This window comes from Channa argus, chromosome 6 (genome assembly GCF_033026475.1).
Source record: "Channa argus isolate prfri chromosome 6, Channa argus male v1.0, whole genome shotgun sequence".
NCBI lineage: Eukaryota > Metazoa > Chordata > Actinopteri > Anabantiformes > Channidae > Channa > Channa argus.
Window position 1 is genome coordinate 28909354 of NC_090202.1, and position 15705 is coordinate 28925058.

The 15705-nt window shown below is 38.6% G+C and overlaps 2 protein-coding genes across 2 annotated transcripts; both read right to left on the bottom strand.

The window, feature by feature from the left end:
• Positions 1 to 6578: 6578 nt before the first annotated feature.
• LOC137129296 (olfactory receptor 6E1-like) lies at positions 6579 to 7502 on the bottom strand. The gene has a single exon (XM_067508269.1). The coding sequence runs from the start codon at positions 7500 to 7502 to the stop codon at positions 6579 to 6581; it is 924 nt and encodes a 307-aa protein (XP_067364370.1).
• A 2559-nt stretch (positions 7503 to 10061) lies between these two features.
• On the bottom strand, positions 10062 to 10991 carry LOC137129476 (olfactory receptor 52N2-like). The gene has a single exon (XM_067508688.1). It carries the CDS (start codon positions 10989 to 10991, stop codon positions 10062 to 10064), a length of 930 nt encoding a protein of 309 aa, XP_067364789.1.
• Positions 10992 to 15705: the final 4714 nt, after the last annotated feature.

Genomic DNA, 15705 nt, shown 5'->3' on the forward strand with positions numbered 1-15705 from the left:
TTGGAGTTTCTTCAGACCAGGGATTGGACACTCACCACTGCGGTCATCCACGCACTCAATACCAGGCCTGTTTCTGTACTATGGATCCAGACCACTGTACCCTCCCCAGGGAATTCCCCACCACTGACTCCAGATTGGCTTATCCACTTGTCAAGTCAGTCATCATTGCAGTACTTAAGGATCCATTTCTACTGCCAAGGCCATGCTCCACTCTACACCATAATCACCTCCCTAGACCTGCATTAGCTCAGACATCACTACCACCTCACCTGTATCCACCCTGTACTTCCACCTCAAGACACTCAAGGTGCACTCCCTCCCTCACCTCCACTCCAGACACCAGGATGGCATAAACACCCCTTCAACCATTCCACCATAATTCCAGCCCCTAAGAAAGCTACTATCACAGCGCTAAATGAGTACAGGCCAATCGCTTTGATGTCTGTGATCCTTTGAACGATTAGTGAAAAACATCACATGGCCCCAGACAATCAGCTGGTGCTGGGGTACCCTCAAAACAACCTGGAACTAAACATGCTCAAGACTGTAGAGATAAGAGTGGCTTTCAGGAGAAATCCAGACCAGAACACTTAGCCACTACATGCCCAAACAAAAACACACATTGCACTTTAGAGAGCAAGTTCACCAATTTTCAATTTGCTCCCCATGGCTTAAGTTTAGGGTGTGAATATACAATAATGCTTTTAAACTTCTGGCTAAAAATGCCTCCAGACGAAATCACCCACAGGAGCTCTGGAAAAGCAGGTTCACCACTATCACAACCTTCATAGTGTGAGCAACGAGATGACAATCTCAAATGAAGGTTCCTCCAAGTGATGTCATCTGCAAGCATTTTTCAGATAAAAAGCATTATTGTATATTTACACCCTAAGCTAAAAACATGCAAGTTAAAAATTGGTGAAGCTGCCCTTTAAATACAGGAATGACTGAGTTGGAACTGCCACACACACTGCACTTGGGTCTGTTTTTTTTAGGCCATTTTTACACTGTCTATAGTTCTTATCTCTTTTCGTGTTTTGTGTGGATAACATAAAAGCTGAGTCAATAGAGCACAGGCCAACCACCGCCTGGTTCTGAGAAAAACTAAATAGAAAAATCTAAAAATACCTTTACTTCCACTACAAAACACACACTCCAAACATTACATCATTCTTCATAAACTATTTCATTTTCTGGAAAATAAACATAAATGTAAATGTTATTTAGTTCATAGATTGTGTTTGTAAGGTGGACAGAAAGTGGCAGTGGGGACCTTCATCATGTTTACTCTATTATTTCACAGTAACGAGCCCCGACGGAGCTCCGCTCTTTCTCAGCTTCAACAACATCCGCAATTTCCATCTGAAACAACTTGAGACCAGACCCAAGAGGCTCTGTGAGGACGCTTGGACATGCTGGAAGTTCTTAGTGTTACCAGTGTTACTAACAGGCTCATTAGTACACTCTGCATCACGAGAAATCATGGGAGAACACTGTTGTCTCTATGGTTACTTTTGAAAACAGAGCAGTAAGAAGCTTTTCATTTGATTGTTTAAACTCCTGTGTAGTGGCCACAGGACAATGCTTTGTTTTCAGCTGGAGTTTGGATGAAGCAACCAAAAATACTTTTTCCAAATAAAAGTGACATTTTCACAATGGAAGCTCTTTGCAACTAAAACACCTTTGACTGTTTAGTTTACAAACCTTTACTTTTAAGATTGATCTTTACTGCATGTATTTTCAGAAACTTTCTCTATGTATGTGACTACACTTTCACCCAGAAAATCATAGAATGAAACAAATAAATACTGTTGCACAATAAACATTTACTGTCCTGAAACTGTTTAACTATAAGGTCATAAAGAGGATGTGAGCTGTTCTCCATAATGTTCTGCACATCTCAGTATGTAGCATCTTCCTATACACAACCCACTATACAGGTTCCAAGGTAATCCCTGGAGATGTCCTTAGCACATAGCCAGCTTACTGTCACTGGCTCCAATATTGGCCTTGCAGATAACACCAAAACATATTTCACTTTACACAAGACTGGTAATAGATTTTAAACACATTGAAGGACCTAAGCTTCCCCAAGATGTAGACTGTGTTCTGCGCTAAACATAAATATGATTGCATGCTGAGTTGTGGTGGCCACAAGTGCAGATGTCCCCAGCCCCAGCAATGTTTAACATTTACATTATAATTAGTCTTTCGGTAGAATCTTTTATCGAAGGCCACTTTCAAGTGATGTACTATATAAAGCAAAAATATTTCTTTGCTTAGGAGCTTTTCCTATCCAGACACCTTTTGTTCAATTCAATTAAATTCAACTTTATTTATATAGCGCCAACTCACAACAAAGTCATCTCAAGGTACTTTACAAAATAAAGTCAAACCTATACAGATATGTAAAGAGAACCCAACAATTCCCCCCATGAGCAAGCCATAGGCAAAAGTGGAGAGGAAAAACTCCCTTTAACAGAATTCAATTCAATTTCAATTCAACTTTATTTATATAGCGCCAATTTACAACAAAATCATTTCAACCCAACAATTCCCCCTGGAGCAAGCCATAGGCAACAGTGGAGAGGAAAAACACCCTTTAACGGAAGAAACCTCCAGCAGAACCAGGCTCAGGGTGGACGGCCATCTGCCTCGACCGGTTGGGGTGAGTGGAAAGGGGAGAGAGAAAAGAACAGAGCAACAAAAAGCAACAACAAAACATCGGGCAGATTGGTAGGACCAGTAGCTTCACGCTGGAAGACACACAGCTTCAAAGCCGGGGGACACCTGCAGAAAGGGACAGAGAGAAGGGGACAGAGGAGGACAAAGACAACTACGGGAGAGAACACACAGAGTTAATGACATACAGTGGTGACAATTGCGGGATGAGAGGAGAGGAGAGATGGTCAAGAGGAGGAAAGGAGCTCAGTGCATTGGGGGGTGGGTCCCCCAGCAGTCTAAGCCTATGGCAGCATAACTGTAACTAACCATATGGTTTATTAAACAGGAAGGTTTTAAGCCTAGACTTAAAAGTAGAGAGGGTGTCTGCTTCCAGAATCTGAACTGGGAGCTGGTTCCACAGGAGAGGAGCTTGATAGCTAAAGGCTCTGCCTCCCATTCTACCTTTGGAAATTCTGGGAATCACAAGTAGGCCTGCATTCTGAGAGCGAAGTGATCTACTGGGATGATATGGTGCTATGAGGTCTTCTATATATGATGGAGCCTGACCCTTTCGAGCTTAAGCAGGGTTTTTGGGTTAATTGGAGGCTCTTCAAGGAGTTACTGGGGCATCCTGAAAGTAAGGAATTACAGCAGTCCAACCTAGAGGTAACAAATGCATGGACCAGTTTTTTGGCACCACTTTTAAACAGGATGCTCCTAATTTTAGCAATGTTACGTAGGTGGAAGAAGGCTGTTCTAGAAATGTTTTTTATATGTGAGGTAAAGGAGAAATCCTGGTCAAAAATAACTCCAAGGTTCCTTGCAGTAGTACTGGAGGCCAGACTTATTCCATCTAGAGTAACGACATGGTTGGACTTCATATTTCTGAGATGTTTGGGCCCAAATACTATGACTTTAGTTTTGTCTGAGTTTAAAAAATTGTGGGACATCCAACTCCATAGTGTGCATGGAGGATTCATCATCAACATGAACAAATTGAAATCTATCAGATAGATAAGATTTAAACCAACCTAGTGCAGTTCCTTTTCCTAAAGGATTTTAGAAATAAAGGGGAGATTAGATATTTGTCTGTAATTGGCTAAAACATCTGGGTCAAGACAGGGTTTTTTAAGTAGTGGTTTAATTACAGCTACCTTAAAGGCCTGTGGTACATAGCCTGTTTCTAAAGAGAGATTTTTGATATCTAATACGAACATATCTATTAATGGTAAAGCTTCCTTGAGCAGCTTAGTTGGAATAGGGTCTAGCAGACAGGTTGTTAGTTTAGATGAGGTAATAATTGAAGTTAGCTCAGAGAGATCTATGGGTAAAAAGCAGTCTAACAGGGATTGGGGCCTTATCGATGACTCTAGCACTGTTGTACATGAAGATCTATCTGCAGTATTTGGGGGGAGGATCTGGTGAATTCTTTCTCTAATAGCTACAATTTTATTCATAAAGAAAGTCATGAAGTCATTGCTGCTCAGAGTTAAGGGAAAACTAGGCTCAACAGAACTATGGCTCTTAGTCAGCCTGGCTACAGTGCTGAACAGAAACCGGGGATTGTTCTTGTTTTCTTCTATTAATGATGAATAATATGCTGTTCGGGCATCACAGAGAGCTTTTTTGTACATTTTTAAACTATTTTTCCAGGCTAAATGAGATTCTTCTAACTTTCTGGAACGCCACTTCCTTTCTAACTTTTGTGTTGCCTGTTTTAAGTTGCGTGTTTGTGAACTATACCATGGAGATCACCTCTGCTGGTTTACTGCCTTCTTTTTCAGAGGGGCAACACTATCAAGTATTGAACGTAGTGAGGCTGCAGAATTGTCAACAAGATAATCAAATTGTACAGGAGTAACATTAAGGAGACTACTTTCCATTGTACTGACATATGATGAAGCAAATGAATTTGTTAACAGCTTTTTCACTTAAGCATCTGCTATAGTGGAATTTTTCTTTAACTCCTCTATAGTCCATTATTGTAAATTCAAATGTTATTAGAAAATGGTCAGAAAGACGAGAGTTGTGAGGAAATATTGTTAAAATATGAGTTTTAATTCCATGCGTAAGGACAAGGTCTAACGTGTGACTAAAACAGTGAGTGGGTTTATTTACATTTTGGGAAAAACCCATCAAATCTAATAATGAATTAAATACAGTGTTGAGTCAGTTACTGTCAGCATCTACATGAATGTTAAAGTCACCCACTATAATGACTTTATCTGTGCTAAGCACTAAATCAGATGGAAATTCAGAAAAGTTTATCAAAAACTCTGAATAAGCGACTGGAGGACGGTACACGTTAACAAATAATAGTGGTTTTTGAGTTTTCCAGTTTGGGTGTGAAAGGCTAAGAGTAAGGCTCTCAAATGAGTTACAACTATGTTTAGGTCTAGGATTTATTAGTAAGCTTGAGTGAAAAATTGCTTGTACTCCTCCACCTCGGCCTGTGCTTCTAGTAACATGATAATTAATATTACTTGGGGGGGTTGACTCATTTAAACTGACATATTATTCCTGCTGCAACCAGGTTTCACTAAGACAGAATAAATCGAATTGATGATACTAACAGAGATTTAGAAGAGAGAGATCTGATATTTAATAATCCACATTTAATAGTTTTGGGGGTTTGTTCTGTAAGAGGAGTAGTCTTAACTTTTATTAGGTTATTATGATTAACTCCTCTTGTGGTCAGTTTTGGTTTATGTAATTTAGATGTTCGGGGACCAAACACAGTCTCTATAGGTATGTGGGAGTTGTGGGGGTGTAATAGCTGTAAAACTCCTCTCCTGTTGAGCCAGCTCCCAGTTAAGATTCAAGAGGCAGACACCCTCTCTACTGTCAGGACTAGGATTAAAACTGTGTTTTTAAAGATTACGGTTTAAGATGGTTTACTGACTCCGAACCAGATCTTAGTTAAGCTGCTATAGACTTGGACTGCCGGGGGACCCCCTGATGTACAAAGTTCCTCTCCTGTCCAAATATATGTCACCATTGCATGACACTGACTTTGTTTCTTACTCCCATAGCTGTGCTTTTCCCTGTCTGTCTCTCTCTCTGTCCCTTTGTGCAGGTGTCCCAAGCTTTGGAGTTTTGGAATGTGCAGTTACTGCTCCTACCATCCTGCTCAATGTTTTGTTTGTTCCTTCCTGGTGCTCTTCTTTCCTTTTCAATTTCCACTGTCCATCACCCCAACTTGTCAAAGCCACCATCAACTGTTTATTTCATTAAAGACAGTATTTCTCTTTTTCATCTACACCTTCATCTAGTGCTGCTCAAAGGGGATTTGGAAAGTTTTCCCTGTAAATGAGAAACAAATGCCAAGTTGAAGTGAGTAATGATTATGTCACCTCAAAAATATGTCCTCCACCTTACAGAAATATAATAATTTTTCAAAGCTGGAATGTGAAGTCTATTATAGTCACACTACCCAAAATCACCCATATGTACCCATATTTGAGTACAACTAAAATATCTTCATAGAGGTGACTGATATGGATTTAGATGCTTGAGTACAAATGTGTTCATTAATTCCTGTCTTTACCACCTTCGCCTGAAAACCCTGAAAATGGCAAGGGAATTGAGCTTTGTGTCAAGCCTACAATGATCTGAAGTGGGTTAATTAAAACACCTTTTATTATTTAAGTCAAGACAACTGACACTGTTTGAGTAATTTATTTTAAATCGGCAGCTTTGTAATTACATTTTTTGATTTTCCCTTAACTATTAAGAGCATAGTTATTGGTCTGCACATATATATTTTTTAAAAATGGTGTAAAACTTGTATGTCTGCATTTACAAATGGAAACGACCAATAAGTTGAGTACAAGTTCAATCACCAATTAAAATTATGGGAAAGCTCCAATAACTTGGAAGAAAACAGACAAATGCTCCGCTACTGCACTGGAACACTAGTAGCTAGATATCAGATTTTTACATGCACTGTGGATTTTTGACAGCTTCAGGCCATACATAACCGGATTGAAAAGTGGTGGACAAGTGAGAAAGTATAATGATAAGAAAATTCGCAAACTATTGGGTACACTGTTCATATTGAATCTGCTCTGTAAAATTTCAAAACAAGCTCCAGAAGAGAAGTTCAGTAGAGAAATGAGGTGAGGTGTGCAGGTATTGACAGCTTTTTGTCTGGTCTGTTTAGAACCAGAAAAACAAACTATAAAAATCCTCATGTAAGTGTAAATAATTAAAATTAGAGGACCAAAGACTGACAAGGCACTGACAACTAATCCATAGATGTTATTGACTGTAGTGTCATAGCAGGCCAGTTTCACAATAGAGTAGTTATCACAATACACTTTGTTAATGACATTCCCACACAGCTGTAAAGGAACAATCAAAGGCAGTGTAAAAAAATTAACAAGAATTGGTGGTAACCATATTATGGCAATGAAGGTGGCAACTTTTTTAAATGTCATACATGTATTATATTGTAGAGGATAACAGATAGCAAGGTATCTGTCATAAGACATGATGGCTAAGTTTAAAAACTCTACACTTCCATAAGAGTATACTAAGAAAATCTGCAGGAAACAGAATGAAGCAGAAATAATGTGAGTGTCAGAGAGGATCTGAACCAGAAGGGATGGAAACAACCCTGTACTTCCATACAATCCATTTACAAACAGGCTGCACAGAAAAATGTACATAGGTTCATGTAAACTTCTGTTTATACATATAACCACAATAAGCAACACATTGGCAAATATAATTAAAAAATATAAAGATAGAACAATCATGAAATATAAGTACTTAAACAGCCCATTGTCAAAATAGGAGGCCAGTGTAAAATATAAAACCTGCGTAGAGTTTAACATGAGTTTCCTTCTGGTTTAGAATATCAAATAAGCAAGGTTTAATTTACATTTTTTTGTAAATGTAACTGGGAGTTATTACTGTCGCAAACTGCTTGTTATGCACAGTGTGCAGCTGAAACTTCAAGCACATACAAACAGACGTCAGCATAAAAATACTGAGCAGATCCATTATCACAAAAACTATTTTCATTAAAAGCCCCTTAATGTACCACTGTCTCTGCAATACCAATAGAATTCTTGGGTTCAAAATGATAAAAAACAAGTTTGTGATGTGTAAAAGTGAGCATTGGCCTCCTGCCCCACTTTAGTCATACTGCAAATCCCTGAGCAGCTTTGACTTCTTTTAAACTTTTCAAGAGGGAAAACACCCAAAGCAGCAGTGTGACGTCATTCTGAAAAACACTACTGATTGATTTTATTTGCTCTATTTGAACAAAGAAATAATTGTAGAACACCTGCACTCATAAAAATATAAAAGAAAATTACTTGTTTATTGTTGCAGCATAAAAATATATTTCACAAATGTATCGTCTATAAATTATTTATTTATGTAAAAAAAAAAAAAAAAAAAAAAAAAAAAGCAATGTAATGAAGGATGTAGCTCAGTCAGTAAACATAGTCATCCACGGACCATAGGCTCAGTGGTTCGATCCCTGGTCCTGACTATATGTCAAAGTGTCTCTGGGCAAGACCCTGAAACCCATGAACTGCACAGTGCCGGTCCAAGCCCAGTAGAAATTGTGGAGGGTTGCGTCAGGAAGGGCATCTGGCTTAAAAATTGCCAAATCAACATGCTTATCAATGATGACATGCTTTTATCATGATTGATAAAATCATACATTTTATATATTAATTCATTATTAGATTAAATTGTTTTTTCCCAAAATGTAAATAAACCCACTCACTGTTTTAGTCACATGTTAGACCTTGTCCTTACGTATGGAATTGAAGCAGATAGTTTAACAATATTTCCTCACAACTCTCGTCTCTCTGACCATTTTCTAATAACATTTGAATTTACAACAACAGACTATATAGCAGTTAGGGAAAAATTCCACTATAGCAGCTTCTTAACTGAAAAAGCTGTCAACATATTTAAAAAATATATTTTTTCATCATTTGCTTCACCATATGTTAATACAATGGAAAGTAGTCTCCTTAATGTTACTTCTGCACAAATAGATTATCTTGTTGACAATTCTGCAGCCTCACTACGTATAATACTCGATAGTGTTGCCCCTCTGAAAAAGAATGCAGTAAACCAGAAGAGGCGATCTCCATGGTATAGTTCACAAACTCACAACTTAAAACAGGCAACACAAAAGTTAGAAAGGAAGTGGCGTTCCAGAAATTTAGAAGAATCTCATTTAGCCTGGAAAAATTGTTTAAAAATGTACAAAAAAGCTCTCTGTGATGCCAGAACAGCATATTATTCATCATTAATAGAAGAAAACAAGAACAACCCCCGGTTTCTGTTCAGCACTGTAGCCAGGCTGACTAAGAGCCATGGTTCTGTTGAGCCTAGTTTTCCCTTAACTCTGAGCAGCAATGACTTCATGACTTTCTTTATGAATAAAATTGTAGCTATTAGAGAAAGAATTCACCAGATCCTCCCCACAAATATTACAGATAGATCTTCATGTACAGCAGTGCTGGAATCCCTGTTAGACTGCTTTTTACCCATAGATCTCTCTGAGCTAACTTCAATTATTACCTCATCTAAACCAACAACCTGTCTGCTAGACCCTATTCCAACTAAGCTGCTCAAGGAAGCTTTACCCTTAATAGATACGTTCATATTAGATATCATCAATCTATCTTTAGAAACAGGCTATGTACCACAGGCCTTTAAGGTAGCTGTAATTAAACCACTACTTAAAAAACCCTGTCTGGACCCAGATGTTTTAGCCAATTACAGACCAATATCTAATCTCCTTTATTTCTAAAATAACTGAAAAAGTAGTTGCAAAACAATTATGTGTTTACCTTCATAGGAATAATTTGTATGAAGACTTTCAGTCAGGATTTAGACTTCATCATAGTACAGAAACAGCCCTGGTAAAAGTCACCAATGATCTTCTCATGGCCTCAGATAATGGGCTCATCTCTATACTTGTTCTGTTAGATCTTAGTGCTGCATTTGATACCATTGATCATAACATTTTATTGAAGAGACTGGAACATGAAATTGGAATTACAGGAACTGCACTAGGTTGGTTTAAATCTTATCTGATAAATTTCAATTTGTTCATGTTAATGATGAATCCTCCATGCACACAAAGGTTATCATTTTTACTCCAGTGAAACAGTTTGACTTGATTAATTAATTTTTATTACCAAATGCACATTTCTACAAAAGGATACCTCAAAGGTGTGATTAAATTCAGACCATTAAGTAAATGGCTTAATATTAGACTTATTAAACCTTTGAGACATATTTTACAAAGTTTTGGCCATACATTAAAGGGCTGAAGAGCAGTTGGCATGCAAGGCTGTACAACAAAAAAAAAAAATATTATCATATTAAGGAGTCGGGTACACTCTGTTCTGTATACTTATTTATATTTTACCGAAAACAAGGTTTTTACATATGCTGCGTATTTTAGACATTTGAAGTCCATATAATACAGGGTTAAAGAGCGGCTGGAAAGTGATAAAATACAATGACAAAAAAATGCGTAGCATGTTGGGGACATTGTTCATGTTAAATCTGCTCTGTAACATTTCAAAGAAACAACCAAAAGAGAAGTTCAGCAGGGATGCCAGGTGAGGTGTGCAGGTACTGACAGCTTTCTGTTTAGTTTGTTTGGACCCAGAGAAACAAACTTGGACAATTTTCAAATAAGTATAAGAAATAAAAGTTAACGCAAGTGAGATTGTCCCAAAAGATGCAAAAAGCCCATACATGTTTGCTATATACCCATTTGAACATGCAAGCTTGACAACAGAGTGGCTATCACAGTAAACTTTGTAAATGGTGTTTCCACACAGTTCTGAGTGAGAATTTAAATATATTATAACAATACATGCAAGGAGAGGATATAACCATGTTGCAGCAATGAGTGTGGCAATCTTGTCAGCTGTCATACGTGTATTATATTGCAGGGGGTAACAGATAGCAATATACCTGTCATAAGACATGATAGTTAACGTTAAAAATTCAACAGCCAAATATGTGTGTACACAATACATCTGCAGAAAACAAACTGAAGGAGAAACTGTGTGAATGACAGAGAGGATCTGAACTAGAAGGGAGGGAAACAACCCTGTACTACCATACAATCCATTTACAAACAGGCTGCACAGAAAAATGTACATAGGTTCATGTAAACTTCTGTTCCTAGAGATAACCACAATGAGCAGAAGATTTATGCCAACAATAAAAATATAAAGAGACAGGACCATCAGGAAATAAAAATACTTTAACATTCCACTGTCAAAATATGCTGCAAATATAAAAAATGTAACATCTGTAGAGTTTATCATCATCCTCCTTCAGATATTCAATTCTACTGTGCACATAGTGAAATAATCATGTTACTTGTTTTTATAGCTGTAGATTTGACCATTGTTCTGACTTGTTTCAGCTTAAACATAATGCATACTTGAACAGATGTCAGTGGAATAATGCTGAACAAATTCACTGACAAGGACACAATTATAAAATAAATCTCTAAATTGATCATTTCCTTTGCAAATGCAATGATTTGATTTGAACTAACAACACCAGCTGATACTGTGAATCTGAGTATTCATCGGCTGCATTATTAAGTCATACCCTGCACCCTTTCTAAAATGAATTTCTACTATGACCTCTCTTACACTGCACACAGGGGACATCCTTGGTAGCAATAGGAAGAAGCTCCCACTGCTTGATATTAATATTGCATTAGTGTCAGAAAAAACAAGTGTCCAACATAACCTCAAACACAGTTTAGAAATTGTTTGTGCCGTACTGTCCAGAAATTACTAGGTCTCCAAAATGTGTGTGAATTTTTGAGCTGAAATCCAATGATGCTTTCTGGCATGTCTCAAAATTGGATATTTCAGTATGCTGTCAGATGCTTGGTTTTAGGAGTGTTTATAGCTATGAATGCAAATAGGCTTCTGCCCCCATGCTCCTTTTTTTAAGCATCTGCAAAGTCTTAACCAATGGGAAATGTACCTAGATATCAGAATAATCGACACCATGACTTACACCAGTGTTCATGTGGTTTTCGTGGGTACAGGGAAGTCGTGCAAGACTGCGAAAATCACAGTATTAGCAGGGCCGAATATGGCTGTAATAGTTAACCTCACCGGTTTCATTTGTAAGCAGCAGAGGCATGTACAGAACATTACAAAATGTTTATTCTGCTCTCACTTACCAGCATAAGTGGTAGGCAGATAGATGACTTATCAACACACGTATAACTGAACAGCTTTTTTCAGTTGTCATCGTGTCAGGAATCCACAGCAAAACCATTTTGATACTGTGTATTTTTTCCCTATTCTAACTATAATTCTAGTCGCAGTCTCCTTCATGGGTAAAGGCCATCTAAGGTTGAGAAGCTGCTGCCAGGGGCAGTGTAAAAAAATCCTATTTGCTAAGTCAATGCAGGCTCCATTTGCCAATTTATTTTCAGGGACCTAAAGTTGAACACAGCCTTTTAGCTTCCTCCAATCACCGCCAACTACCAAACCCTTTGTATAGGACTATGGGTAATTGGATTTGGCTATTTACTTATAGCCCCTTGTGCAAGCAGCTCGGTCACAACAAGAACCATCTCTTCCACAGCATTTAGGTTGATTGGGTACAGTTGTACTTATAGATAACCTTTTCCAACAATGGTGTGGGCAAACTCCAATTCCAACCAAGTCTGCCATGTTCTTGAATCAGAGCTCAGAGGCCTTGCTGAGAATTTTTCTGAGCCTCTCTTTGCACAGTCCTGAACTCAGAGTTCCTGGATGACTGGCACATCAACCTCTTTGAACCACTGTACTTTTTTAGTACTAAATTCAAGCTCAATCAATCTCTTTTCCATATTTTTGTAAAGGTTACACAGAGCTATTAAGTTGTAAAGACCCAACAGCCACACACTCTTCGTCGATACTCCACCTATTGCAGTCTCACTTTTGATATTTCAGTTTCCATTTGATATTCGATATTTCCATAGTTAGCATGCCTTCAGCCCATAGTCGATGATGGGTCATGGGCACACAGCTGACGTGTTCATCACATAGGGCTCACCCTCAATATTGGTGTAGTTTGCTTCTAGTAGGCATGCTCTGCTATGACCCGTCTTTGCTATGACCTTTGATTCAGGTAGTCAGGCTTTCTTGGCCTTTTTACAGAACTGTATAAGCTATGCCTTAACTGCCCATGTAACCTTCCAAACACAGCCTGAGACAATTATTTCTTGATGGCCACTATATGCAGTTTAGTTGGAGGCAGAGGCCAATTTTCTCTTTAACTCAACTTTGTTAAGACAATGAAAGGCCACCACGTTTTTCTGATGTCATAATGGTCGAATATCTAAAGCTTCTCAGGGTATCCCAGGGTATGCATCAATCGATAAAGACGTATGGTCTGGAGCTGGCTGAAAACTTGCTTGAAGGGTATCCCTCCAGAGAACCTGGTGATAATACAGGGTCTAAGTGAATTTGGCACGTCTAATCTTTTTGGCCCACTCTGGGATCAGGGGGCCTCTTTGCAGGTTTTGCTTTGCACTGCCTCATGATTTGATATATTTCAGCTCTTTATAGAGACCTTGCCGCTGATCTCCTTGATATTTATATAGCCCGTTTAAGGGCTGGAATGAAATAAGCCAAAGCATCTCCTCTCCTCCATGGTCTGCATCGTCAGGGCCTCTTAGACACATCTGTCGGTCATAATTAATAGCCACTCTTTACTTTCTCTATCACACCTCATTCAACAATACACCTCGCAATCAGTGAAGTTTCGAGACGGGCAATAACTGGTATTCAACTTCTTAACCTCCTTGTTCAGGGTTGTTTCTTCAAGACTTCTTGGTTTAGTGAACTTGTGGTGCATATTTCTGAAGTTGTTGGACAAACTCACTGCCCTTTGGTTCTTTTTCTGCAGCTGTCAACCACCAGATGAGGTAAACAAGGCATTTCTCAGTTGCTGGAATTTTTGTATTCACTTCTTGGCCTGGAAGCAGGTCAACATCCCAGCTGTTGTCTTCACGTTCTAGCAATATTTCTTTTTTCCTTTGGGTATTTCTTGCCACTAACGCCACTAACTAAGCAGAAGTACAATCTGCTTAGTTAGTGGCATTTTTTCAGGATCTCTTAAGCCTCTGGCTGCAGGTCATCAGGGCACCAGTACACTTCTCCAGTCCTCGGGCATCCTCTCACTCTTCAAGATCTTGTTAAACAAACTAGTCAGAAACTCTACTGCCACCTCTCCTAGACACTTCCATACCTCCATAGGTATGTCATCAGGACCAAATGGCTTTCTACTCTTCATCCTCTTCAACGTCCTCCTCACTTCACTCTTACTAATCTTTGCTACTTCCTGCTCCACACCAGTCACCTCTTCTACTCTTCTGTGTCTTAACACTGACTTGCGGGAACTGGAGTCTGAACAAAAGGCAAGACTTACTAGAGTGCGTGAGGAGATGACCTAAGTCTGAAGGGGAGGTAGGGTTCTTACGGGGAACAGTGGATTATGTTCCTGGCAGTGTGTACGTGGAACGTAACCGTGGTGGGTCTCCCTGACGTGAAAAGAACTCCAAATTCCCCTTAGTGACACAATATTCAAAAACTCCAAAATCCCTTTCTGTGAATATATACACTTGGTAACACTGAAGAAGTCAGTGATACTTGATTCAATAATCAGTGTTATTTATGAGCACGTGGTCAAATAACCGTCTGAGCCTCACAGGCAGGTATGGCGTAAATCAAATAAGGTCCTGGCATGGAAAACATTCTCTTCGCGATGGCATGGTTACAGGGGTCCGTGATGAAATTTGATTTCTTACGGGCATTTGGCAAAGCTCATAATCCACAGAGTAATTTATATAGTCGGCAACAGAGACAGTCAATAGGGAGCTGTTGGTCACTAACACAGAGCAGCAGGCAGAGTCAGGTCAATGAACGTAGCGTGGTCCGAACCGTGGATAGCAATGATTAGCTTCTCATGAAGGCTGGAAAGTCACGGTGATAAAGCACACATTCTAGCAGCTTGGTGAGGGAACTGAAGAGGTACAAAGTATATAAACAAAGTGATGAGAGCAGGTGAAACTGATTAATGTGACGGGACCAGGAAACATGAAGTGGCTGCAAGACCAGAAGGAGGAAGTGAAAAATGGGGATCCTGACACTTTCTGCTCTTTCTCACACTTGTATCTCATGAAATGTGGATACTTTTCTGATAGGACTTTACTTTGATGTTTTCCTCCTTGACTTAGATATTTGCTGCAGTTTACCTCAATTGTAAGTCGCGTAGAATAAAAGACTTGGTTTAATGACTAAATGTAATTGTAAATGAAATAAGAGTACAACAAGTTATGGTTTTCATTAACACATTATTTATTCTGCTATTACCTGGTATACATTTTCCTACTTTTTAATTAATTTATCAAAAGGGGTTCATCCATCCATCACAGGGAGGCTGGAGCCTTTGCCAGCTGTCATAGGGTGAGGGGGGGTTCACACTGATCAGGTCTCCAGTCCATCTCAGAGCTGTGCCGTTATTTTGAACTGTCTCCCCATTTCACATACACAATTCCATGTTAAGCAGCTTCAATAAAAATTACAACTACATCAAACTATTGCAGCTTATCTACATTAAAGCCAAAAACCTTTATGTTCCTATGAGTTTTGTGCTTCTGTTAAAAGTAACATCTTTACAAGTAAGTTCTAAATAAGATATTATATTGTATATAAGTTATTTTAATTTACCTTTCAAACTTTCAGTCTCTTGCTTGCTTGTGCTTTACTTGCCACACTTTCATCTTCCGACCGAGCTCGGCAGTCACCATTTCTGATAAATGGTACAAATATGAATAGTTGGGGCTTATACCTTGCGACCTTTAAGCAACATATTTCTTGTTGGAATTTCAAAAAAACATTATTACAAACCTATAAATACAAATTTTAACAACGACTTCCAAAGTGCCATTGCTTTTATTCAAACTACTTTAAAGAACATTTTTTCTTTCGATGTGTGATTCTAAAATTACTGAACTGTGAATAT